Genomic DNA, 26754 nt, shown 5'->3' with positions numbered 1-26754 from the left:
GGAGCACAAAGGTAGGTTTTAACTTCTTTCAACTAGTTTTGGGAAGAACATTTACTTTACTTGACACTTCTGACTACCTATTTTGCTCAAAGTCTTACTACTTACCATATCTCTGACTACCCCACAAACACCTTAAGAAAGTAACAAAAAGAAAAAAATACTTGTGTATATTTATGGCATCATCCACACACACTTTCAAAAGTACTTCATATGTTATGTCATACATACCTCTGCTGCTGGCCCCCAGATTGACTGTAACTTCCAGAATCTATTTTAAAAAAAAAACAAGAAAAAAAAAAAAAGGTATTTTAGTAAGAAGCACGGAGCGCTTCTGATTCACCCAAATGAGACCTCAATTCTAGAGCACCTAGGTAAAGACTGACAAGAAAAAGTCTTGTAAATAGAGTTAAGATGGTAAGAACCAAAGGCAGAAGTTAACGGTTAATCCAGAATTTCTTCTAAGTCATTTACAGATTTTCAATGAATTCAAAGAAATGAGTTTTACATAAAAAAAGTCAACCTATGAATGCATGATATGTTTATTACACAGTTTTTAGAGTAGTCAAAATGGACAGTCACCAAAACAGTAATGTGTCAAACTGAAGTCATTAAAGGACATCAAGTTTAAAAACAAAGACATTTCTTTGAAAATCTTTTATCTATTACTTTCAGAAGTAGCTCCTAAAATTATTGTAAATGAAACAGAGAAAAAAAATATTTTCTCGGGTTATTTTGTGCATTGGACAGTATTTATCAGTTTAGTATTTTTGTTTTATAGTCAGCCTGTTTCCCCTTTGGTCTCCAAGAGAAAACAGGTGAGAGAAAATCATTTTTTAATCTCTGTTTGTAAAACAGCAGAACTAATAGTGGGACTCAGGCAAGTGCAGCACTTGTAACTACTTTCATCTTGCGTTTTGAAATATAGATTTACTTTGACACCACTTTAAGTCTCAAGGATCACATGACTAATGAACAGGCACCCTCTGATGGCTAGAGAACGAAATACCATTATCAATTAAGAATACATCATAAACATCTTAAAATAAAGTAAACAGACAAAGCCAAATCTGTCAGTTTTATCTGATGTCCATTTTAAGACAATGGGTTAGGTTAGAGAGCTTTTCTTGGCAAAGGAGCAGAGGGTAACGTGGAATTTGGGGGAGCATTAGTGGAAAGAAAGACCCCCGCACCTTCCCCCGTGACATTTCCCTGCCTTTTGGCAGTGGCAGAAAAATTATAATCACCAGCACAAGCCAGACAGAAACCCCAGTTTTGGTTGTTCATTTACAAAGGATGCAAGTTGTCCGAACAAAGGTCAAGACTTTACTACTCTACTTACAAATGATGGAATCTTTCTGATAGCAGGCAAACAGATTCAGACAACACAAGTACATTAAAAGAATGTGGCTTTTGAGGGAAAAAAATTTCTCAGAACCACAGTAATTAAGATCAAGTTAAACCTGTACTTTGTAAGACATCTTAGTAAGGATCCTGAGCAGCAAAATCTGCACCTGAAGCTCCCCAGAATATACTATTACCACATCAGGTCTACGAATCTAGACTTTAAAAGCTATCAGAGAGCAACATTAGGGTGAGCATGCCCATTGCCTAGGTATCAGGGATTTAATATTCTGAAGTGTGAATTGCCTTTCCCTGATAGATTAGGCCTATCATGTTCCTCTACAACAGTTACGGATAAAGGTGGCAAAAAGAAAAGGAGTACTTGTGGCACCTTAGAGACTAACCAATTTATTTGAGCATGAGCTCAAATAAAGATAAAGGTGGATTTCCTTGGCTTTTTACATTTTAATGGCTGATACCATTTACAATGTGTAAATGTCAAAAACTCTTCATAGACCTGGTGAAATGGTATCTGTTAGAGCAGTGGTGGTCAATGGTGACTACGGTCATCGGGAGCTGCGGTGGGCTGTGCCTGCGCGCGGTCAACGTCAGCAAAATGTCTTGCCACCCGCAATCAGATTACCTTGATGGGCCGCATGCAGCCCATAGGCTGCCCACCACGGAGTTAGAGACTGAACTTTACAAGTCATCTACATATGTTCCAGTAGTCACTTACCCATTGCCATGCCAACTTTGGTCCCTTTAGAAACTACACTACCAGTCACAACCAAAATTCTAATAATTTGTGTAATTACTTTTTTTAAGTACTTCCTCAATTCACCTGCAATCCAACCCAAATTTAAGTCTCCAGAGATGAAAAATTAGAACATAACTATGGTTTCTGTGTATATTAAAAAAACAACAACAACTATTTATATCGCCCTACACAGCCAGGCCTACTTTCACAGTCCACTATTAACTTTGTCAAGTTTTGACACTATCGAATTAGGCCTGAATAAAGACTGGGAGTGGCTGGGTCACTACAAAAAATACTTTTCCCTCTGTTGATACTCACACCTTCTTGTCAACTGTTGTGAATGGGCCACATCCACCCTAATTGAATTGGCCTCATTAGCACTGACCCCCCCACTTGGTAAGGCAACTCCCATCTTTTCACATGCTGCATATTTATACCTGCCTACTGTATTTTCCACTCCATGCATCTGATGAAGTGGGTTATAGCCCATGAAAGCTTATGCCCAAATAAATTTGTTAGTCTCTAAGGTGCCACAAGGACTCCTTGTTGTTTTTGCTGATACAGACTAACATGACTACCTCTCTGAAACTGTGACCTAAAACAGAGTGAAATTCGCATGTTTCTTTTCTTGTCCAAGCTGACAAATGCAAAAGGGAAACAATCACCATAAAGGTGAAGATTAATTCAATTTTAAAATTTTTTAGTTTTAATGATTTAATAGAGGTTAATATTAAACAGGTAAGGGTATTTTTAATAAATTTTTAACCTGAATGTCTAACAGCTTTCATGAGATATCAGTTTCAAAATGAACTGAAGCACTGAACCAAAGAGTACCATATCAGTTAAGAACGTAGCCAGCTTTAAGTTATTAACTTGTCTTTTATCCTCCTAATTTTTCACTTGTGAGCTTCTGCAAAAGTGGGACTTTTCCAAAAAGACTGAGGGTAACTGAACAAGGAGTATGTAAGATAAGAGAATACATTTTTAAAAAAAAGAAAAGTATTTTTGTATACTTTTTCTAATGTTTTGAGTGTCCTTTTTTACACTGAATAGAAATAGATATACTGGGTCAGACCAATGGTCCATCTAGCCCCGTATCCTCTCTCTGATAGTGGCTGGTGTCAGAGGCTTCAGAGGGAATGAACAGAACAGAGAAAGTTTGAATGGTCCATCTCCTCTGATCCAGTCGCAGCTTCTGGCAGTCAGAGGCTTTAGGGACACCTGGAGCACAGGATTGTGTCCCTGACTGTCTGGGCTAATAACCACTGATGGACCTATCCTCCATAAACTTATGAAATTTGTAGACTAATCAGTTATGTGGTTTACTTTGATAGGCTTAATAGGTACTAATATTTTTGAGTATTTTTGGAGAGTTTAGATGGTTATTTTGGGAGTTACTGTATATGCTATTTTTAAAAAACCTGTAAGAAGTCCCCAGGGGCTTTGGCTGGGACACAGGCAGTGCCTATCAATAAAGCAGCTTCCTCAGCAGTTTTCCTTGAATTCAAGTTACTTGAATTATTAGCATGAGACATCTCTGCCTCTAAATTTTATCTTTTTATATGAAGAATCGTGAGTTTGAGTAACGCAGGAAAAAATGGAAAAGCCTATTCTTAAATTCCAAGCTGCTAAACCTTTTGGGGTGTGAGAAGAAAACTGCTACAATTTTGCTGCCAAATCTCCTGAGACCAATCTCATTCTCAATTTTTAGGCCGCTTTTGAAATCTTTTCTTTATGGTGAAAGACTGTCCTCTGTGCCTTTCCACAAGACACTGAACATCTCATGCCTTTCTTAGCCATTCTGTCATCCAAAATGTCACAGCCTGAGACAGCACTGTAACAGCTCAACCCTGACAAAGTAAGGCTGACCCTCGGAAGCACCTGCAACAGGACTTCTATCTTCTCCCTCAGCTGCTATTGCTGCAGAGCTTAAAATAGGGTTGATTTTTATAAACAAGCAGAAACAGCAATGTTATTTTCACATTGTCTCCCCACCCCCACAACCCTCCATCTACAATCCATTCTAGGTACCATGGATCCTGTGACGACAGGACACTTTCCCAAGAGATCAGTACCAGAAGTCAAAGACATTTGCGCGCTGACAGATGCAAAGGGACTGGTGTGTTCTCAAGGAAGCCCCATGGAGACTATGGGCCAGTTAATGCTGTGACAGCACAGCCTCTACTCCCCACCCCATCTACAAAGAGCCTCACCACGTGGAGGCAGGTGCTCTTTGTATATCACGCCATGTAGGGTGTAAAGGCCCCTCTCTCAACTTTCTGCTGGGGGCGAGGAAAAGGCAACAGACCCTTGGGCTATGTGGTGGCTGCAGGCCCGCAGACCTACGGAAAGCGAGATGCCAGGGTCACCCAGCCGCAATCAGAGCTAGAAGCAGGAGCCATTTCCACCCTGTTCCAGTGGGTGCCAGGAACCATACAACCCCCAGGGACACCCTCACGGCCACTGACGGGGACATATACCTTCCAGGGCTGCGCTATCACCCCCCAAAGGGTGCCCAGGGCCCTAGTCCAGCGAGGGCACATAAGGGGGCCCCTGCTCACCACCACGGGGGCACCCACCCACTGAATGGGAGACAGGAGCCCCCATGAGTCAGGGAGCCGCCCCATGTCCACACTCCCTAGAGAGAAGAGAGGCAACCCCCCCTCCCCGACGCAGGGGGGTAGGGCTGCCCCCAACACTGCCCCCAGGGGAGAGGCGCAGGAGGAGGGGTCGGGGCTGCCCCCAACGCTGCCCCCAGAGGGGACGACGCAGGGGGGTGGGGGCGGGGCTGCCCCCAACGCTGCCTCCAGGGGAGAGGCAAACCCCTCTCCCCGACGCAGGGGGGTAGGGCTGCCCCCAACGGGGAGGACGCAGGGGGGCCTGCCCCCAACGCTGCCCCCAGAGGGGAGGACGCAGGGGGGTGGGGGCGGGGCTGCCCCCAGGGGAGAGGCAAACCCCCCTCCCCGACGCAGGGGGGTAGGGCTGCCCCCAACGGGGAGGACGCAGGGGGGTAGGGCTGCCCCCAACGCGGCCCCCACGGAGGGGCGGGGCTGCCCCAAGGCTTCCCAGAGGGGAAGATGAGGCCCCGGGGGCGGGGGGGAGCGGCGAGTCCAACCTGGCGGCGGCCAGGCCCGCCCCCGCGGAGCGAGGCGCTTACCGGAAGCCATCCCGGCCGCCGCTGCCGGGGCGCGAGAGGGAAGGAGGCCGAGGCCCGAACAACCCTCGCGCCGACTGCGGGCCCGCGCTGCCAATCCGCGAGCGCAGCGCCTACCACCCGGCTGCACTGGGGGGGGGGGATGGGGAACGTACCAAGTAGTTGCCGTTCGGAGGGGGCGAGGGTTGGTGGAACTCTACCACTGTGCAAAGGAGGGGGGCGCGGATTCTACCACTCCACGCTACAGCATTAGGTCGATTTTAGTTAAGTCGACATCGAGCCTCCGATGGAAGCAAGTCGATTTTGCACGTCCCCATTGTGCTCGTTGCGTCGGCAGAGTGCATCCTCCCTAGGTAGCCCACAGTGCCCGGAGCCAAGTGCCAGGTTGGGTTGGGCTTGCAATGCCCCATGAGACCAAAACGTTTGCACAGGTGGAAATGGAACATGGCATTAGTCTGCCAGGATGCACCCACCGCCCTCCCTCCCTCCCTGAAATAAACGGCAAACAAACCAAGCCTTTTTCGCACCCCTTGTTTCCTACGTCTAGGGTTGCCAGGTGTCTGGTTTTTGACCGAAACGCCCGGTCCAAAAGAGACCCTGGCCAGTCCTGCTGATCGGCACCGCTGACCGTTGAAAGTCTGGTTGGTGGCGCAGCGGGGCTAAGGCAGGCTCCCTGCCTGCCCTGGTTCCGTGCAGCTCCCGGAAGCAATGGCATGTCTCCCCTCCAGCTCCTATACGTCCCAGTTCTGCAGCTCCCATTGGCCGGGAACTGCAGCCAGTGGGAGCTGCGGGGGCAGCGCGCACGGCCGCCTCGCCACACCTCCGCGTGGGAGCCAGAGGAGGGACATGCCAAGGGACCTGCTTGAGGTAAGCGCCGCCCAGAGCCAGCACCGCTGAGCCCCTCCCACACCCCTGCCCCATCCCTGATCCCCCTCGCCGCGCCCCCCCCCAGCCCTAGGTGGTCCCCAGCCCTGGGGCTCAGGCAGCTGGGCGGCACAGTCGTTACGCCCCCAGCCCTGGTGCTCAGGTGGCCAGGCACCACGGTCACTGCGCCACCAGCCCCGGGGCTCCGGGTGGCCCCCAGTCCTGGTGCTCGGGTGGCCAGCCCCGGAACACCAGGCAGGCAACGCGGCCCAGCACCAACGGCCCCGAGTCCCCGCAGGAGGCACGCTGGCCTGGGGGCAGGGCCACAGTAGGCTGTTTGGGGCGGCACAGCCTCCCCTTGCCTATGATACCCACTGCCCATGCTCAGTGCATTTCCCTGCAAGCCACAACGTAAGCAGAACCCCTGGCTACTGCAAGAGTCAGTTTGTTGCTGCAACCATGGTAAGTGAGGCCACGAGGCAGGGACGGGAGATCCTGTGCAGCGGCTTTTGTTAAGACATCCTTGGGATCAATGGTTCCAACCTCAGCACAGCCCCCTTTCCCATAGAAACCGGGATGGTGCTTGAGGACAGGCACCGGCGTAAAGCCCCGCAAATAGTTTGATTGTTACAGAAGCAGCACCTGGTTGGGATTGAAGGGAGACGAACAGGAAGTGTCGCCCCTGGTTTTTTAAAATGCTGGCTGCAATATGGGGTGATCCCTTCCAACCACGACCAGGGCACGCTCAGGAAAGTGTGGTTGTGTGACCCATAATTCAGCAAACGGGTGGATTACTTATTGAATTGATTGCGGTTTACGGACTAGCATTTAAAACCTCCCCTCATTTCCCCTAGGTGACCGTATGCAGTATCACTCTCCTGAGGGTAACAGATGCGGAAAGGGAGCAGATGCTGCAAGCGTCTGGGTACAGATCTGGTCCTTATGCTGCAATGCTGCGCGCCGCAATGATGCCAGAAGAGTTAATAAAAATGAGAGCATGTATCCCCGGCATCACACTCCGCCGACAATTGCTCCTGTGAGGGGATGGGCTCCAGAGTTAAAAAAAAGTTCTTGGATGTTGGGGAAAATGGATCCTCTGCTTGCCTGACACGCATTCTCCTCCTCCTCCTGCTGTTCCTCACCAACAATGTCCTCCTCCTTGTTGCCCGAGGTCGCCTGGGGCCCCTGGGAGGTATACACGGAGCATAGTGGCGGGGTTGCCACCTAGAATCGCATGCAGCTCCTCATAGAAGCCACATATCTGTGGCTCAGAACCAGAGCAACTGTTCAGTCTTCTGGTACGCTTGCCGAAAGCTTCTTTATTGTCACGCGGCACTGCTGTGTGTCCCTGGTGTAGCCCTTCTCCCCCATGCCCTGCGCGATTTTGGCATAAATGTTCGTGTTTTTTCTGCAGGATCGGAACTCTGCCTGCATAGACTCTTCTCCCCACGCAGCAATAAGATCCACCACCTCCTGGGTGCTCCATGCTGGAGATGTTTGTGGCCTTGAGCATCCATGGTCAGCTGTGCTGTTGAGCTCTCCACACTGATCAAACAGGACATGAAAGTTCAAAAGTTCCCGGGGCGTTAACAGGGGGTCGGCTGTTTCCTGTGTACCTGGCTGAAGTGCAGTGGAGTTGAAAGTGGTCTCCAGAGTGGTCACAGTGGAGCACTGTGGGACACCTCCTGGAGGCCACTTGATTCGAATTACACAGCACAGTGTCTACACTATCCCCATGTCAATGTATGGATGTCAACTGAAGCACTACGCCTCACGCAGAGGTGGAGTACAGAAGTCAACTCTACAAGCCCTGTAGGTCGGCGGAAGCGACTCGGAAGTGTAGACACATACATTATTAACTCGACTTAACGCAGCAAATGTCGACCCAGCTTTGTGGTGTAGACCAGGCTTAAGACTCTATCCTGGGGAAGGGGTAGCTGACTGCACTAACCTGCAGGTATGGGCGTGCATGGAGTGTAGCACCATCCTGTGGCAATCCAGGCCTTTGGGACCTCCAGGCTCCCCCTGGGACTGCCCAGGAGCCTCAGCTAGTGATGTTTAGAATCACAGCAATGCAGGGCTGGAAGGGGCCTTGAGAGCTCATCTAGTTCAGCCCTTTGCACTGGGGCAGGGTCCTAGACCATCCTTGACAGGTGTTTGTCCAACCTGTTCTTAGAATCCTCCAATAACTCGGATTCCACACCCCCCATAGGAAGCCTCTTCCAGAGCCTAGCTACCCTTATGGTTAATTTCCAACCCTCCCCCCCGCCCCCCACCAAATCTAACCTAAATCTCCCTTGCTGCAGATTAAACCCATTACCTCTTCTCCGACCTCCAGTGGACATGGAGAATAATTGATCACCATCCTCTTAACATGCCCCTAATGTATTTGCAGACTGTTTTTAGGTCCCCCCAGTCTTCTTTTCTCAAAACTAAACATGGCCAGTTTTTAAAACCATTCCTCATAGGTCAGGTTTTCAAAACCTTTTTTCATTTTTGTTGTTCTCCTCTGGACTCTCCAATTTGTTCACATCTTTTCTTAAAGCGACATCCAGAAGTGGATACAGTCCTCCAGCTGAGGCCACATCAGTGTTGAGTAGAGTGGGACAGTTACTTCCCAGGTCTTAAATGACACTCCTATTAATACACCCGGGAATGATATTAGCCTTTTTTACAACTGCATCACACTGTTGACTCTTGTTCCATTTGTGATCCAGCCCCAGGTCCTTTTCAGCAGTACTACGTCTAGCCAGTTATTCCCCATTTTGTAGTTGTGCATTCGCTTTTTCCCCGCAACGTACAGTATTTTGCACTTGTCTTTATTGAATTGCATCTTCTTTATTTCAGACCAATTCTCCAATTTGTCAAGGTTGGTTTGAATTCTAACACTGTCCTCCAAAGTGCTTGCAACCCCTCCCAGCTTGGTGTCACCTGCAAATTTTATAAGCATACCCTCCACTCCATTATCCAAGTCATTAATGAAAATATTGAATAGTACCGGCCTCAGGACAGATCCCTGCATGACCCCATTAGATACATCCCCCCAGTTTGACAGCGAACCATTGATAACTTCTCTTTGAGTAGTTTGCACTTGCAAACTTGTGGGCAAAGAAATGAAAGTCCAATTAAGGCTGGGTCAAAATGTGGCCATTGCTCTATTTGTATATTATAAATTGGATCTGGATTCTTGGTCCTAGATTGATCTTTGTAGATGTTAGAATACAGATATTCAGGCCTGCCTGTAAAGGCCTATACTTTAAGAACTTAGGTGTATTTTTATCACTTAGCTAGTTACAGCGCTATAAAACAAAGAATCAAAATCGCAGTCTGCCTGTGTAAGGGCCTTCTCTCACTAGGAGAGTCTGGGGCCTTGTTCTTAGGCTAAGGCCTTTGGCTAAGCAGCAGGGGCACGGTTACATCCCAAACCAGTCACATTGAAATAAGGTGGTATTGGGCTCTTAGGAATACAATCCTGTCCTGATAGTGCCCTTCACCACCAGATAAAGATGGTTAAAGAAAACTTCGTTTGATAGCATCCTGTCTGGCGAGGGTGACCAGATGTCCCGTTTTTAAAGGGACAGTCCAGTTTTTTGGGGACTTTTTCTTATATAGGCACCTATTACCCCCACCCTCTGTCCTGTTTTTTCACAGTTGCTATCTGGTCACCCTATGTCTGGCAAGAAATCACTTATCAATGGTTGTGGTTGTGAAACCCTCATTTCTGTATATTTTATCTTTATGGCCCCCATTTTTCTATTGTTAATCTGTCTGGTTCTCTAATTATTTCTGTCTAATGTATAATTAATTTCGCTAGGTGTAAGTTAATTAGGGTAGTGGGATATAATTGGTTAGAGAATTATGTTACAATATGTTAGGACTGGTTAGATAGATTTCAGTAAAATGATTGGTTAAGTTATAGCTGAGAATATTACTATATAAACTGGGGTCAAACAGGAAGTGGGAGGGAAGGGAAATTGGAATCATGTTTGCTAAGGGGGCGGAGGAACAGGAATGGGAACAGGGACACAGGCAAGGCTCTGTGGCGTCAGAGCTGGGAAGGGGGATATGGGCGGGGTAAATGCTCTGCAGTATTAGAGCTGGGAAGGGCGACACTGGGGAACAGACTCTATCAGCATATAGACATAAGCCCAACTGGTGTGAAGGGCTTCAGAGCATGCTTGCTTGGAAACTAACCCCAATAAAGATCTCATTGTCTGCACTTTGGACTTCTGGTCTTTTGCTGCTTGCTGTCTGCGTGACAAGAACCAGGGAAGTTGGAGGGTTGAGGGAAATCCCTCTAACCGTAGTTTTAACTTTATATTCCCTTCCTGTCCCTCCCAAAGTGCACTTTAAATGGGTGAACTATAAAAAGGACCAAGGATCTGATTCATGAAAGCTTTGGAAGAGTAGCGTTCTTCCACGGCTGGAGAAAGAGAAAATATAGTCCTTTTAGTATACTTCTGTAGCGGAGGGCACAGGAATATCTGTGCCAATTAACTGACTCACTTTGCTCACAGAAGTTACAAAACAGCATTTCAGCAGAGGATGCAGAAGCTTGTGTGACGCTACAGACAAAAGCCTGTCAATCCATTTCAAGTCCCATTTCAAAGCTGGTAAGAGAACTTTAAAAGAAAAACTGAGCAAAGAAGTTTAGTCTGTACCCAATCTGTATCTTTAATAAATTAAAGGTTAGGACAATATTGATTCAGAGTGCAAACCCCACTCCACTGGGAATAAGGGTTTCTGATTTCTTTTAAATCACTATGAATATATTAACTTAAGGATTAGATCTCTTCAAAATACTTCAAAGATTTAGTTTAAGACTATGTAAGACTAGAGCAAAATAAAAGCAAGTTCAAAAATAATGAGTTGGAGGAAAAATAAGCCGTTTGTACAATTTTCTTTTAAACCTTAATGTGTTTGTTATTTCAGATCACCCTCAACAGCTGGAGAAGAACAACGTAACTTGTAAGTAACTTGAGTTTCTGTCTGTTTTTTAAATGGAGAAAGAAAAGAGTTTTCTGATTGCAGCAGATCTGATTGAGGAGACTGGTAAACAAGTTGGGTTGTTTCTTTCCTTCGAGGCATAGCAGGAGGCAGATCCTATGGCCGCAGCCCAGAAGGAAGTGAAAGCATTTCTGTAGAACAAGCAGTGACTAGAATATTTAATTAAAGTGAGGTTTGTGTTGTCTCTCTGTCTGGACAACTTTCTCTCCCCTCAGTGAACTGCATTTTCTTCTGTGCTCCCAGCCTTACTATGTAAAGCTGGGACCAAAGCACTCTACCCAAAGAATTGTCCATGTCCGTTGGAAGTTCTCCATGTGACATGCTCTTGGGATTGGGCCAGATTTTCCAAACTGCTCAACTCCCATTTAGGCACCTAAGTAAGGACCAGATTTTACACAGCACTCGGCAGCCAGCAGCAGGATGATAGAGATCAAAATCAGCAGCTTATGGAGTTCTCAGACAGCTCTCTCCAGCACCACTCAGAATCCCTGCACCCGTCAGAGAATCCTGCACTGTTACCGGGGCAAAAGAGTTCTAATTCGGATACAGGCGCACAGTCAGTTACATGTCTTTGCCCTTTAAACAACCCCAGGTGCTTCTAGCAAATAGAACAGACTCAGGAGGCCTGAGTCATTGATGCTGTCTGGCCCCTTGGTGCCAAAGCTAAAATTGCTTTATTTTAAAGCTAATTTTGAAGAAGAAGACGAAGACGAAGAAAGTAATTTGAAACTTCTGAAAATCTGTTCCCCATGCTCCGCTCATCTCCCGCCAGGCTCTAAAAGTCTAAAATAGTTCAAACCATTTCTACCTTTTCCTGCTAAACATTGTATCCTGGGAAGTTATATACTGTATTTCTTTCAGCTAAATTCCATTTAAATGTGAGAGCAATTATCCTTTTAACTTTCATACAACACAGAGGTCCTGGATATGTGCTCGTTTCATAGATCCTGTTTCACTTGTCACAAGAACAGGGGTGTCCATGGCCAAGTTCCAGCTCAGATAATCCCAAACTGCCAACCTAAGGCTCCAAAGATAAATGCATGTGCTTAACTTTGTATGCTGTGAATAATCTCACTGATGTTGATGGAACACATCAGAGTGCATAACAGCTAAGGACAGACCTAAGCCTTTGCAGGATGGAGGCCTAAATTGCTCCCTGCGGTTTGACTTGTGTACATTGTATAGAGTTGTGCACTGTGAAGTAGCTACCATGCTTCAGGCTGGAGGTGGCTGCATTTTAGTTAAGGGCTTTCTTTTTGGATATATGCGTAGTAGTGTTTCAAATAGCACAAGGTTAAAGTACACTAGGGAACCTTTAGTATGCACCAGCAGAGTCTAAATGGACCAATTAATACACAACATGTCAGTGCACTTTGGAAATCACACCCCTGTAGTCCACATTACTGCTCTGTGTAGACAAGCCATTAGATACAAGCCAGGGAGCAGAGACTTCACCTGTATAAACAAACTGCATGGTGGGGAAAGGAGTGAAGTCAACACACATTGAGTAACCATTTCTGGTGTTTATTGGATAAACACTGATTTCATATACAGTATATCTAGCATGGGGGTGTTTATCGGTTAAGTCTGAAAATCAGAAGCCCTACTAATAAATGCTCCCCTGCTTAGGACACAGGCAGTTCTGCAATTAACACTTAGCCCAGCCCTGGTGGTGGGAGAAGATTGCCAGTGATGGACATAAACAAACTGAATATGCAATCAGAGCACCTTGCCAGAGATCAATCTGGGTGGTGCTCGATTTGCCAGCAGGCCGTGTCCCTTTGAGATTTGCAATGATGATGATGATATAATACACCTGCAGGAAGCAATCTGACGTGTACACCTTTAGACATCAGGCAGAGAGCCTTTAAATACACGTTTATTATACAAACATTTGCAGTTGCAAAACAAAGTTGTCATACAGCAGAAAAAAAAAAACTATGGGGACATAAAAACAGTAGAGTTATGGATAACCCCCCTATGAGACGTTCTAGTTATGTCTGGTTGTAGCAGTTTGGAAAGCTGAGCTGCTTAGAAAGACATAGCCAGAAAAATATCTAACAGATACTAGTCCCCATGAGTTAGGAATCCCCGGCCCCCATTGCTGTGTTTGCTCTGTATTATGTCTCTCTATTTAGGCACTAACATGGCCAGCAATACTGTATTAGCAATGCCAGTCTCAGACTGTAAGCCACGTGGAGCATAGACTGTCTCCTATGTACAGCACCAAGCACTGGTGCTCAGCAAATAATATTCTGCAGCTAGGACAATACTCGGCTTTTTATCCAAGGAATTTCCTACTATTTCAGGTAGCAGTGATGGATGGGAGCCTGAGTGTGAACAAGGTGCTGGGGATTTTGCCACTCTATCATCGAACTTTGCCGACAGCAGTACTCAATAACGCCATGGTCAACTTGCCTGTGGCTGCCACGGCCTTGTCTACTGCCCCTGCTGTTGCCAGTGAAGCTGCACTGGTGTAGCAGCAGCGAGACATTTTAAGGCTAGTGGGAAGTCAAAGGTGGACATTTTTAACGGAGGGTAATTAACCTTTGGGGCAAGTTATCAAAGGATGTGGTAGATTCTGTATCACTTAAGATCTTTACATCAAGATCAGATTTCCAAAAGATAAGCTCTTAGTTTAACGACAAGTTAAATGTTTGATGCAAAAATCACTGGGTGAAATTGTATGGCCTCTGCAATGCAGGAGGTCAGACTAGATGAAAGACAGCCTCGTCTGGCCTTAAAATCTATAAATCTATGGAGTCCTTCCTTGGGTCTCCATCCCTTTGTGTCTTTGTTTTTAACCTAGGTCCAGCTAAGCAACATGGCTTTGAAGGGAATGTCTCTGATATGTCTGTTATTCATTGCTACGTCTGTCATCAGCATCTCTCGCGCTCAGAACCCCCTGGCCTTCAGACGGAAACATTTGACCCTACTGGACACCATAGACCACAACAGATGTAACAGTGAAATGAGAAACAAGCGGATCGCAATGACTAGAGATGGCTGTAAAAAACTCAACACGTTCATTCATGCTCGCGAGGAGGTTATCGATGCCACATGCACCATGGGGAAAGTGCATGTCATAAAGGGCCAGGAGTATAAAAAAAGTATTCATAAATTCAGGGTCACTAATTGCAGACTCTCTGGGGAATACCCTAATGACTGCGAGTACATGGCGGAAAAGAGCGCCTGGAAATATATAGTCATCTCTTGTGACCAGAACGATCGCCCAGTGCATTTTGCAGGGACACTGAACTGGTAGGAGTCAGGAAGTGGGGGAAGGGGCTTATTCCTAATGCTTCGGGGTGCAGCTGCCTCTTGTGCTGCAAATCACACCATTTATACTGTCGCCTAAACGTATTTTTTTGTGAGTGATTTGAAATGCTGGAGGCCTCAGCAACAAGGGGACACTGCTCTCTGATGGGTCTGGTGGTGGGAGAGCAGCAGAGAGATGGAGGAAGGAATAATAATGATGCTTAGCAGTCTTATAGCCCTTTACGTTTCCAGAGCATTGTTCCAACACTAGGAAAATGAAGGGGAGTGCCTGAAAGAGGGGAGTGGGGGGTTTAGAGTGGGGGAAGAGGATTGTTGAGGATGGGAAGCGAGATGGTTATAGGGTCTGATCCCAAACTCAGTGAAGTCAATGGACTTTAGATCAGCCCCATAGTGAGAGGGGGAAGCAGAGGGATCTTGAATGGGAATTAGTAAGGAAGACATGGAGGATGGTCCAGTGGTTAGCATGTTAGCCTGGGAGACCCGGTGGCAATTCCTGCTCTGCCGTAGACTTCCTGTGTGACCCTGGGCAAGTCATTTAGGGCCAGATTTGTAAAGGTATGTAGGTGCTTGCAGATGCAGATAGGCACCTGGTGTGATTCTCAAAAGCGCCTAGGCCCATAAGGCCCAACAGGAGTGATGATTTTCAAACTCCCTTCACTTCCCTATAGAAAAGCCATTGACTTTGCTGGGTTTGGGATCAGAATGTTGCCGGCACCCAGTGCCAGAGGCGAGCAACAGTGGTGGGGGGAGGGAGGAGGTTTGCTACCCGGTGTGCTTCACCCAATAATCACAACGGGGTGGAGAAGCAGAAAAGTTTATTTGAAGCTTCAAAAAGGTACAGGAAGATTACAATCTCAAATCCTGTACCCAGAGCAAGAAGTTACACAGGTTTTTATACATGCTTTCTTCAGCATACTTATTCAATGGCAAGCAGCCCTAAGTATCCACATAGCCAGCCAATCCAGTTACCAGCTAGTTCCCTTGTTTTTTGTATCATTTGTTAAACTATACATAAAGCTGCTTTATTCAGCATTGTTCTTCCATATCTGCCCTGTTTGGCCTTGTTTAGTTTCAGGCAGTCTGACTCTGCAACATATTGTTGCAGATCCTCAGCATAACTGCTGCGAGTGCCTCGAGGCGGAGGCGGGGGGGGACAAGGATACTTGGGCCAAGTGTGAGGGGGCTTCATCGACACTCGTGGCCTTCCATCCCCTCGAATTACCTAGTCGCCATGCCCAGTGTCCCCAACAAGACCCTATAACCTTCTCGGTTCCCATCCTCAACACCCTCCTCCCCCACCATACTCCCCCACTCCCCTCTCTCAGCAACGCCTTTTTATTTCTTTAGGTAGCCGAAGACCTTCACATTTCCAGCCCTTAGTCTCTTTGTGTCCCAGTTCCCCCTCTGTACAAGAGGGATAATGGCACCAGCCTGTCTCGCAGGGGCGCGGTGAGGCTTAACTTGGATTTAAACTTGGAGAGCTATTACCAGCAGGAGAGTGAGTTTGTGTGTGTATGGGGGTGGGGGGGTTGTGAGAAAACCTGGATTTGTGCTGGAAATGGCCCACTTTATGCACATTGTAGGGAGAATGGTCACTTTGGATGAGCTATTACCAGCAGGAGAGTGAGTTTGTGTGTGTGGTTTTTGGGAGGGGGGTGAGGGGGTGAGAGAACCTGGATTTGTGCAGGAAATGGCCCAACTTTATTATCATGCACATTGTGTAAAGAGTTGTCACTTTGGATGGGCTATCACCAGCAGGAGAGTGAGTTTGGGGGGCGGGGGGGGTGGAGGGTGAGAAAACCTGGATTTGTGCTGGAAATGGCCCACCTGATGATCACTTTAGATAAGCTATTACCAGCAGGACAGTGGGGTGGGAGGAGGTATTGGTTCATATTCTCTGTGTATATATAAAGTCTGCTGCAGTTTCCACGGCATGCATCCGATGAAGTGAGCTGTAGCTCACGAAAGCTCATGCTCAAATAAATTGGTTAGTCTCTAAGGTGCCACAAGTCCCCCTTTTCTTCGTCCGAAGGACTGTTCGGGGTTGGGACTCGACAGTTCTGGGGGGCCACCTAAGGTAGAGAGGAGGGTCCAGATTTAGGGGTGGGGGACGGGTGAGGAAGAGGCGAGCCGAGAGGGGGAACAGCCGCGAGAGGGGGGTTGGGGAGGACGAAGAGCGGCGCCCAGGGGAGGCCGGCGAGGCCGTTTCTACACAGTCTCTTGCTAAGGGAAACTCTTGGCGTGCGCCGGCCCAGGAAATGCGCTTTCGCTCTTGTCCAATAACAGCCAACGCCAGGCTCCCCCCTGCACTGACTCCCTGCCAGGCGCCCTGGGAGCGGGGCCAAGACGGGACCGACGGGGTGGCGCCCGAGTCTCCGCCGGCGGCCCAACGCCCCGCAGGGTGGCTCTGGGGGTCCCCCGGCGGCGCGGGGCCGGGGCCGGCACCCCGCCTCCAGCGCCTGGGGCCTGGCTTTGACCCGCCTGGGCGTGGCGCAGGCCGTGGGGGGGGGGGGGGGGAGACGTCACTGGCACCGCAGGCCAGAGCGAGAGGCCTGGGCCGGGGCCTAGGCCCCGCGCGGCTCCCTGCCCAGGGCGCTGCGGGAGCGGGCGAGGCCTGGGGCGGGCCTCGCGCCCCGTTGCTACGGCAACCGCACGACCCCGCCCGCCTCCCCCGGAAGCGGAAGCGGCAGCGGCGGAAGCGGAAGGGGGCCCGAACCCGGAAGAAGCCGGGCCGCGGCCGGACGCTGGCCCCGAGCCGAAGGGGAGGATGCTGGCCCGGCCGGGGAAGAGCCGCTGGGCGGGGGCCTGGCCGTGCTTCCCCACCGCCGCCTTCCTCACCGGGCTGCTGTCCCTGCTGGTGTCCGGGCCCGGCCTGCTGCGCTGGGCTGGGGCCACCGAGCCGCCTCCCCCCTCCGCTGGCTCGCTGCGGCCCGGGCCGGTGCGCGATGGGGAAGGTGAGGCCAGGAGACCTCCCGCCTCCATGGGGTCCGCCCGGGACGGCCGCTCGGGAGCTGCCCCCCCCCATCGGCCACCGGTCGCCCAGGACTCCCCACCCCTCGTGCATCCTCCCCTCCCATGCCCCCCCCCGCATCCTGGGGCCCCCTCACCCCCTGCGGGCCTCTCTCCTGGCTTGGGGCCCCCCTACCTCGGGATCATGCCCCAGGAGATCCTTCCTCCAGTACACCCGCCACCATGGGACACTCCCCCCTCCACGTCCTATCTGCTGGAAACCTCCTTCTGCATCCTGGGGTCCACCTCCCTTCTCACCAGCTGTAGAAATCCACCAGCCCTGGGGTACTTTTCCAGGCATGCCCCTCTGCACACACCCCCCTTCTTCAAAGGGGCCTCCACATCCTGGGGCCTCCTCATCGCCAAGAGATGGATCTGTCCACCCAAAGCTGCTGGACAGTTGCATAATACTATTGATATTTCCTGCCCTACACTGTTTCGGTACCCACTTCTCTGTCACACACCTCTCCCCGAGGTCCTTTCTCACGCTGGAACACCATAGCCTCAGTGGAGAACTCTCCTCATTTGGGGACCTGTCCTTCTAGGTTGCAATGTTAACACCTTAGAAGCTGGTAATTGTGTGATGTGGGGTGAAGGGAGAGTTCCTGAGTTCCAGAATGTTCTGGTAGGGGGGTGAGGTTAAGATCTCAGGAGCTTAAAGAATCTGCCCTTCCATTCTTCACTTTCCCCATATACCCTTTTGTTCATGCCCTTAATCCCCATGTTGTCCACCCTCCAGTACTGAATGATTTTTGTGTTTCTGCTCTGGTTAACTTCATCTGTAATGTACTCTTCTTACCTTCTCTTTGGTCCTAACCAGTTGTATCAGACAATATTCTCTTTCATTTTACATATTATAAGAATCTCAGAAGTTAGAGTGGGAGGAGGACTTGTTGGGGCACCAAATCCTGCCCACAGATTGAAAATTGTATGGGTCTGAGGTCTGTGATTTACTATGTTCAGTCGCAGCCCAGTGCTGAAGAAAGAACTGATAGTCTGAGGGTCCTGTGGCACTTCTAAGGTATGATATCTTACAAACCTGTCAGCATCCTTCTGACGGTCCAAAGAAGAAATATCAGCTACTAATGTGTTACAGTTTAAGTGAAAGAAATAAGACCACAATTAGATTGATGTAATTTTAAGGTCTGGTGCGCCTCTTATTCTGACAGGGCTAAAAAATTTTTGGCAAGACCAATTCAGATATTTCCAGACTATTACACTTTCCCAAATGCTGGTGCTGGGCCAAGCAGCAGAAAGAAAATGTCCCCGGGGCTAGCACAGCACTAATCCTGACTGCAGTTGGCGCATTGTCCAGGCTAGATTTAAATGCCCCAAGCTGTTTGTTTTCCACCCCATTCTGTGGAAGATTCTTCTCCAGCCTGATAGAATTAAAAAACAAACAAAAAAGTCCTGTGGTTTCCTATTTTATTTTCTCCTCTTCTGATCAAACTTAACATAGTAAATGGCCTAAAGCAAACTCACTGCTGTCTGTACCTCTCTAAAAGGACTGTCTGCTCAGTTCACAGACTGGTGACCTATATCTTTGTCTATGAAGATCTGATATCCCTGGTATGCAGTGGCGTTATCATCTGGTACTTTGCTGGCAGCTTTGAGAAGAACGTAGGCACAGTGAAGCATTGCTTCGTCACCTTTGCTTTTGCCATTTCTTCGGCCCTGTTGTATCTCTTATTTGAGGCTGTCGTCTCTGGGGTGTCAGAGGTGGAAGATGCCAAAGGATTTACACCAGTTGCTTTTGCCATGTTGGCAGTGTCCACCACACGTTCACGCATGAGAAGGGCACCACTCTTTGGGGTTAATGTTCCTATGGTGCTGGTGCCCTGGTTAATGCTCTGCGTGGCATGGTTTATTCCCCACTCCTCACTCCTGAGTAACATATGTGGCCTCATAGTTGGGAAAGTCTGTATCCTTTTCAGGTGTGATAACCTGTTTAACCAGTGAAAAGAGCATGTGTGGAGCCTGACTTGTGCTGGGGAAGGAGTAGGAAAAAATGCTAAATTCTGATTGCTTAGGCTCGCTGACTTTTTGTTGTGCGGGTTCATGGCTTTCTGTAGACTGCTTAGTGACTCTTAGGTTTATTGTTGCTCAGAGGGGCCTGATCCTGCATTTATTTTACACCCCTCACTTCCATTGCAGTCAGTGAGGCTTTTGTGTACGTAAGGAATGCGTTCAGGAGAGTCACGGTGCTCATTGGGTCTGAAAACTGAGGGGAAATTTTTTCCAGACATTCCGCCTTGAGAGAAGCCTTGATTTGGTGGTAAAAAGGTGGTGTATTTAGAGTGGTTGTATGTAGAAAGTTAATTCCATTTTGCACCTTCCACAGTCTTCCTTAACACGCTGCTAAACTCAGATGGTCTTGGCTACTGCTTCTGTTTGGATCTCCCAGAGTCGGTGGTATCTAGGCTGGATCAGAAGTTCCCTTTCAGCCTGCTGAAGAGAATACCAGGGCTGAAGTATATTCCAGGGTCTTTAGCAGAGAGAAGAGTCTCCCAGAGTAGGAAGTAAGTACATGAACTCCAATAACACTCCCGATAATCCCAAAGAAAGGCTGCAGCTGTGATGTGTAGGGAGTGTGGTCTGACAACAAGCGCTGGTGTGAAATGACCTTGCAAAGCTATATCATGATTTCCACAGTATTGTCTCCCGTGTTAGAGGAGGGACTGGGATCTAATGATTAAAACTTTACACAGGACATATGGCTTTTGTTCACTGGTGACCTTTGGCAAATCACTGAGCCTCACTTTACCTCATAGGAATGTTGGGATACTGGACTTATACAGCACTTTGAGAGTCCTCTGATGAAAGGCTTGATATAAGAACACGGTATCCATTATTAATTTGTCGTTGTCTTCATTACAGAGCACATTTCCAGTGTAGAGGGAAGATTTCTCTGCAGAAATAGAGTTCAGGGCCTTCCAAGTCCCATTATGTCCTGTAGCTGTGAGTGCTCACTTGTCTTCTGATACATTTAGAAATTTATCCCATTCTAAAGCACCTTTACTACCAACATTCCAATCTCAGTGAACAGAGCAGGATTTTTTTAGTAGGGTTAAACTTCTATGTATCTGAATAACTGTAGTGAGTTCTCTAACAGAGAAGTATTTCCCCATGATTACAGCTGTTCTCTTATGACCAAAGGGGGACATCTGAGGTATAAAACCATGCCTGTAACAATAATACCTCGGGCAGTGTCACTAGATCTCCTTCGCTAAACTGGAACATGCCATGACAATGCTTTCAAGGGAGACAAAGGGCTTGTTTCTATGAAAAGTTGATAGGTGGGAAGCTGGGGTGTAGATCTACAGTGCTGTAGTCTGCTGTGCACCTGCCATGTGCTAAAAGTTCCATAGTGGGCTTTGATCTACAGCAGGATGGAACTTTGTGGGGCGGGGGGAGAGCTCCGTGGTTTGAGCACTGGCCTGCTCAACCCAGGGTTGTGAGTTCAATCCTTGAGGGGGCCAGTTAGGGATCTGGGGCAAAAATTGGGGCTTGGTCCTGCTTTGAGCAGGGGCTTGGACGAGATGACCTCCTGAGGTCCCTTCCAACCCTGATATTCTATGATTCTAGTGCCTGGTAGCAGGGTCCATGTGGATAGATAGCGCATGGTGGGTTACAGCACTGTAGATTACACCCCAGCTTATCATGCACTACCTCTCCATATAGACGAGCCCAAGGAAAGCTGGGGAGCTGGAGGAAGTTTGTACCTCGGGGGGTTATACTGACCCGGTGCCTTTAAGCTCTTTGGGGCAGGGACTGACTTCTGCTGTGCTTTTGTACTGTGCCTAGCTCAATGGGGCCAGGACTTCTACTGGAGCCATGAAGCTACTGTACTATTACAATAATGATGTCTTTGTTGATGAAAGCCAGTGCTGTGCTTCTGAAGGCTCCGTGTCTTGGGCGAGATGAAATACAGACTCCTTTGGATGCAAGATGTTATACAAACGTTAGCTATCAATAAATGTCTGTGGGGGAAGGTGTTTCTAGGACTTTCCAGATTAACTGAGCTATGCTTGAATGTAACTTTATTTACCAAACACAAATCCTATTCTTATTTCTGCAACTTAAGTTTATCCCCCTGTAAAAAACCAAAGCAACCGTTAGGTTTTTTGCCATCTGTTGTTCCACCTGTCTGCTAAGATTCAAGATCAAATATAAAGTTCACAACCAGACAGAATAGATTTCTACAGCGTTGTATGCTTTTGCATAATGTTTTGTGGCCCATGAATGCAAGAACTGATGTCGAGGTCATTAAAGGAACAATCCTTCTGGGTATTTGGCAGTTGTGGTCTTTGTGACTCCTCATTCTCCCGGGTTGATCAGTACTCGCCCTGGAGAATGGGGAGTCACAAAGACCACAACTGCCAAATACCCAGAAGGATCATTCCTTTATTACCTGTTGGGCAGAGCATCTCCTGGTCTGATTCATCCTGCTGAGTCACACCACCTGTTAGCAGTTGCCGTTTCTGAATCCCCTCACTCCCGAATTATTCATTTTACTAATAACTGCCCTTCAAGCTCAGAACTACCTATTTTTCTCTTCTCCTAAAGCCTTCATGACATGTTGCTAAATAGCACTCAGCAAGTGAATGGTTAAAAGACACACACCTTAAATGGAGGCACAGGAGATGCATACAGAATTCTTACCTTGCCTGGAGTTCCATGCGTGCTTGTTCCACAAGACTATGGCCGTGTATTTTCTCCACTGAGGGGTATGGAAATGTCTCTAGTGGGTGGCTGACCACCCTGCTTTTATTTAATTGCAAAGAAGTGGCAGCTGAGCTCAGCCTGTTGTGATGGGGATTGACTGTAATGACGGTTCTGAGTAGTGGAGTCGGAGAGGAGTCTGCCCGACGGGCGCTTGTAGATATTTGGAAATGCCAGATGTGAGCACACTGTAATTTTTCTTTCCCCTTTTCAGGATTAATCCAGTGCCAGGCTCATACCCCACCCAGAGCTACTATTGCTCTTCACCTCCAGCCCTTCCTGTGGCTCAGTTGCAGCACCCCAGTGCCCAGAGCCTAGGACCCTGGCCCAACTGCACACCAGGGCACATCCAGGGTCCCCCCCCTTACCCAACCAACCCTGCCTTTGGGAAATTCTATGTGCAGGGCCACTTCGGTGCCTCACCTGGACACGGCTGCCAACCAGCTGATCCCCATTCCCCCCACGGTGCATGTCTGCCTGATTCTCGGATACCCATGGGGATGGAGAACTTGGAGGCCCAGTTTCAGTATGCATCAGGTTCCCCTGCAGCGAAAATGCCAGCTGAACTTTCAGGAGTCCAAATACACTGATCATCCAAAGAGGAGCAGGACCCTCCTCCCCTCGCAGGCCCTTGTGTGAACAGCTTTCAGTGGAGTGCTGCTGAGAAAGGAGACTGCTTCAAAAGGATTCATTTGATTTTAACTGAGGGTGCAGGGTCAAATCAGACAGTCGACGGCATCCCCTGAGTTTTCTGTCCCACTGCAGAGTCTGCTTAGAGACATTTTTTCCAATGCTCAGGTTTTTTCTTTTATTTATATTCCTTTTGAATTTTGATACATTTTTTAATCTTGGCTGAAGGCAGTGACCACTACCTGTCTGTCCCTCATTCTCATGTGGATTCCTCACTACACATTGTGGCTACAACCTCATCTCTCTATGCTACAGCCACCGGCCTGGTTACAACATACTTGTCCCTTGACTCAATTATACTGTAGTGTAGATGGGCACTAATGGTCAAAACACTGGACTAGTTGGGTGTTAACCTGACTACAGGGACTAAGGTAGGTCCCTGACTCATTTACAGTTGCAGTATAGCCAGGACCCACATGCTGGGTTTCCGGTGACCTGACACCGATTTAATTTAACAGCACTGTTTAAATGGAGATGGGGAAGAGAGAGATCTGTTTTTTATAGTTATGCCTTGGAAGTTCTGTGCCCTGTGTTACAGAGGAGGACAGATAAGATGATCACAATGGTCCTTTCTGGCCTTGGAATCTGAGCTGAGATTCGGGGGACGGTGGAGTGAATTATGCGGTGGCATTTTCTGCCACTCAGAATAGCAGCAGTTCCATCTGCTAGAGTCTCTAATTAGCATCAGCCACACGGGCTGCCTTCCCCAATCATGTTGCTGTCACATAGTCTCTATGGCAGGCACCCACAGTAACTTTGCATGCTGGCCACAATGCCAGCTTTGATTCATGAGACCGTCCTAGATATTTGCAAAAGGGGTGGGTGAATCTTATTTAAGAGATTTAGGATATTCCTGGGGAGTATGAGGGTAGACTTAAGCTACTGTATATTAATTAATAAAGTCCAAGGCTTGAGAAGGGCCTTTAAAATGGACTGGACTGAATCAAATGGAATTTAGCTGTTACCCTTCTATGCAGCATTTGATGAGCTTTTAGAATTCTCTTTGGTGCCAAAATTAGTATCGGAGACAACTAACATAAGCAGGGGGTTGTGGGCGGTGTCCGCTAGTTAGATCAGCGTACTGGGACTCAAAAGAGCAGGGGGGAGGGATAGCTCAGTGGTTTGAGCATTGGCCTGCTAAACCCAGGGTTGTGAGTTCAATCCTTGAGGGGGCCAGTTAGGGATCCGGGGCAAAAATTAGGGATTGGTTCTGCTTTGAGCAGGGGGTTAGACTAGATGACCTTCTGAGGTCCCTTCCAACCCTGAGATTCTATGATTCTATGAAAAGATCTGTGTCCTAGTCCCAGCTCTGTCACTTCTCACTGTATTACCCTGGATGGAAAGTCCATTCATCAGTTTGCTTCCCCATCTCTAAAATGAGGATAACTTCGGCTCTTAGAGGGAGGTGAAATTTGCTTATTTTATGGTGTGTTGAAGTACTTAGTTTTCACTTCATTCAGCACCTTTTCTATCCTCATAATTCAGTGCCTAACATTACTATAGGCACCAAAGTAAAAGAAAACTGTGTATCAGGGAGAATATGATGGTTTCTGTTCTGTTCCGCATCTGGATTCTTGGGTCAGGCGAGAAGGGCTGGGTTAGGCGCTAACATCAATATTTATCCATCGCCTACTCCTACATTTTCGTCCCCTGTCAGTGTCTGAAAGGGCAAGGTACCTCTGCGCTGATGCTCCACTACCAGGTGTTAATGTTCGTATCATAGCTGACTGGCAACCACCTTCAGAAGACAGAGACATTGAGAGAAGATTGAGGTACAAAATTAGGACCTTGCGGGCCAGGGTTGGAATAGCCAGGGGTGTTGCATGTGAAGATGGAGGTCCCTGGGCGGAGCTCTCTGAAGAAGATGTGGCTGGTCACAGAACCCGTGTGTGTTCCTGCTGGAGGTGGCTGCGGTTACCATCTCGTTCGCGAACACTACAATTCACTGTGTGCCACCACATTTCAAAAGATGACTTATGCGATGGCATACCTCTTCCCTAGGAGCTGGAAACATTTCTACTGTGACTGTATTTAGTGACCGATAAGATGCTTTTCTAGAGTTTTTGTTCTGATTTTCTTTAACAGCCTGGAAGAAACACTAGCAATAGGGATAAAATCAAGGGGTGAGTGACCACTGTTAGTCAAACACATGCCTATATTTTTACCATACCATTGGTCACTGACAAGTGTGAGGCCTTTTGCCTACAAACCAATAGGCTCTACCAGAAATATTTCCAAATGCTGTAGCCTAGAGATGAGCATTGGTACTGGCTGCTTTATATACTTTTCCATGTAAAATGTAACCTTTTAGTTTAATTTGAAAAGCAAACAACTTAGTAGCCTCATCTGATTTCCTGGCCAAAACCAAAAACCGGAGTGTGTCTTCTATAGTGTCTGGAGATCACATTCATCACTGGTGGAGCCCCACCGCTGTCCTGGTGAAGGCTGGCTAGCTACAGCATGCTAGTTTTGTTAGCTGGTGAAGAGAGACACCCACGGGTGAAAGCTGGTACTGCAGAGGCAATAGGGAACGTTAACTCTTCTCATCATTGCTGAACGCGGGGTCTGGCAGACGTGATTTAATGGTATATGCTCGTGGAAAGGCATAGCCACTAAAATATTGACTTCTAAAAGTTGCTCCCATGTCCATCGCGGTGAGAGCAGTGAAGGACATCCCCAAGGTATAACGAGCTTGCAAAAATTCAGCTAAAAGGGACTTCCCTTACTCTGCCCTCCCTGTTGGGTGAAAAGCCAGGGTAAATCAAGCCCTTGCACCAAGCTGGTCAAGAAGCCAGGCCTTTGTTGGACGGACGGGGGACGTGTGCTGCAGCCAAGGACCCTCCAGCTGTTCAGACTTGGAGAGCAGCCCAGCTGAGCTCACTTCCCAGGATCAAGCATGAAGACTGAAGCATCTTCTGAGTGCATAAATCATGCCGGGCTTTGTTGGTCAAAGTCAGCCCCCTCAATTGCACCTGGAAACTAACTGGAAGCCACCAGTGCAGACCCTGGAGACAGGAGTTGTGTGCTTTGTATGAGAACCACCGGTGGGCGGCTGCTTTCTTCATTAGCTGGAATGTCAAGTAGTCTTCAAGTGGAGCTCACTTTACAGTGCGTTACTATCATTCGAGCTAGTGGTGAAAGGCTGATTAGTTGTACAAGCGAGGTCTGTACTGGAGAGGAAGGTTCACACCCTCCTTGCCAGATGAAATAAATATGTTGGCTACTGCTGTCACTGGAGAACCTGGTAAGACCTTCAGCTTGTCAATCACAGTAATACTAACCATCTCAAGGGAGGGAGAAGAAATCACTTCTGCCTCCATGCGACCGTTATCCTACCTGGAGTAAGTTACAGACACCTCGCTTTTATCCAAGTGCTGATCTCTGTCCATTGCTGCACCGTTTCCATCCAACAAGAGGAGAATGGGGAGGGGATGAGTTGGGCCATTGTTTTCTTAATGCATATGCTTGGATTCAAACACACTGGAAAAATAAAGGCCTTACCCTCATGCATTTCTGCTCCCCTTGCTCCTCATTCTGCTCACAGCCTGGGCTGATGACTGAAGCCATATGCAATCCCGTGCCCCCTTGCTAGCTACCAAACCCATCAATTTATTAAATCAGTGAACAGCCAGAACTAGTCAGTCACAGTGACTCTCTACCAGAATACTTAGAGTGGGCCTGTGTGGTGTGCATCACCAGGGAACCTTGGGAAATTGATGCAGGATCCAAGTGGGAAGGAATGTGAGGATGCACAGAAGTTGCATGATGGGCAATGCTTCAGCTTCATGGAACACTCGATGTAGGAAGTATAAGCATTCCGGGGGCTCTCCTCATTAGCTGAAACTATTATTAGCTTGTCTGCCTTGGGCCTCTGTTTCCCCGATTGTAAAGTGATATCTATCCACCTACATGGTGTGTGGGTAAATGCACT

The 26754-nt window shown here is 48.0% G+C and overlaps 2 protein-coding genes and 1 long non-coding RNA gene across 6 annotated transcripts in view; 2 read left to right on the top strand and 1 right to left on the bottom strand.

The window, feature by feature from the left end:
• TAF15 (TATA-box binding protein associated factor 15) overlaps positions 1–5388 on the bottom strand; it is a 31486-nt gene extending 26098 nt beyond the window's left edge. For all 4 annotated transcript variants that reach the window (XM_073315076.2, XM_073315077.2, XM_073315078.2 and 1 more), the window contains exons 1-2: positions 5256–5388; positions 229–268 (exon numbers count right to left, since the gene is read on the bottom strand). In XM_073315076.2, coding sequence (XP_073171177.1) covers positions 229–268; positions 5256–5265 — 50 coding nt within the window. In that variant the 5' untranslated portion in view covers positions 5266–5388. The remainder of the gene's footprint in view (positions 1–228; positions 269–5255) is intronic.
• Positions 5389–10223: 4835 nt separating this feature from the next.
• Positions 10224–14697, top strand: LOC140899491 (uncharacterized). The gene is made up of 3 exons (XR_012155352.1): positions 10224–10729; positions 11049–11084; positions 13933–14697. It is a non-coding gene; the product is annotated as an uncharacterized LOC140899491 (long non-coding RNA).
• Positions 14698–16912: 2215 nt separating this feature from the next.
• Positions 16913–26333, top strand: RHBDD2 (rhomboid domain containing 2). The gene is made up of 4 exons (XM_073315100.2): positions 16913–17356; positions 18931–19332; positions 19780–19930; positions 22348–26333. The coding sequence occupies exons 1-4, from the start codon at positions 17170–17172 to the stop codon at positions 22721–22723; spliced, it is 1116 nt and encodes a 371-aa protein (XP_073171201.1). The 5' UTR covers positions 16913–17169; the 3' UTR covers positions 22724–26333.
• Positions 26334–26754: the final 421 nt, after the last annotated feature.

Source organism: Lepidochelys kempii, chromosome 17 (assembly GCF_965140285.1).
Source record: "Lepidochelys kempii isolate rLepKem1 chromosome 17, rLepKem1.hap1, whole genome shotgun sequence".
NCBI classification, from domain to species: domain Eukaryota; kingdom Metazoa; phylum Chordata; order Testudines; family Cheloniidae; genus Lepidochelys; species Lepidochelys kempii.
This window is presented reverse-complemented; position numbering and strand designations above follow the sequence as displayed.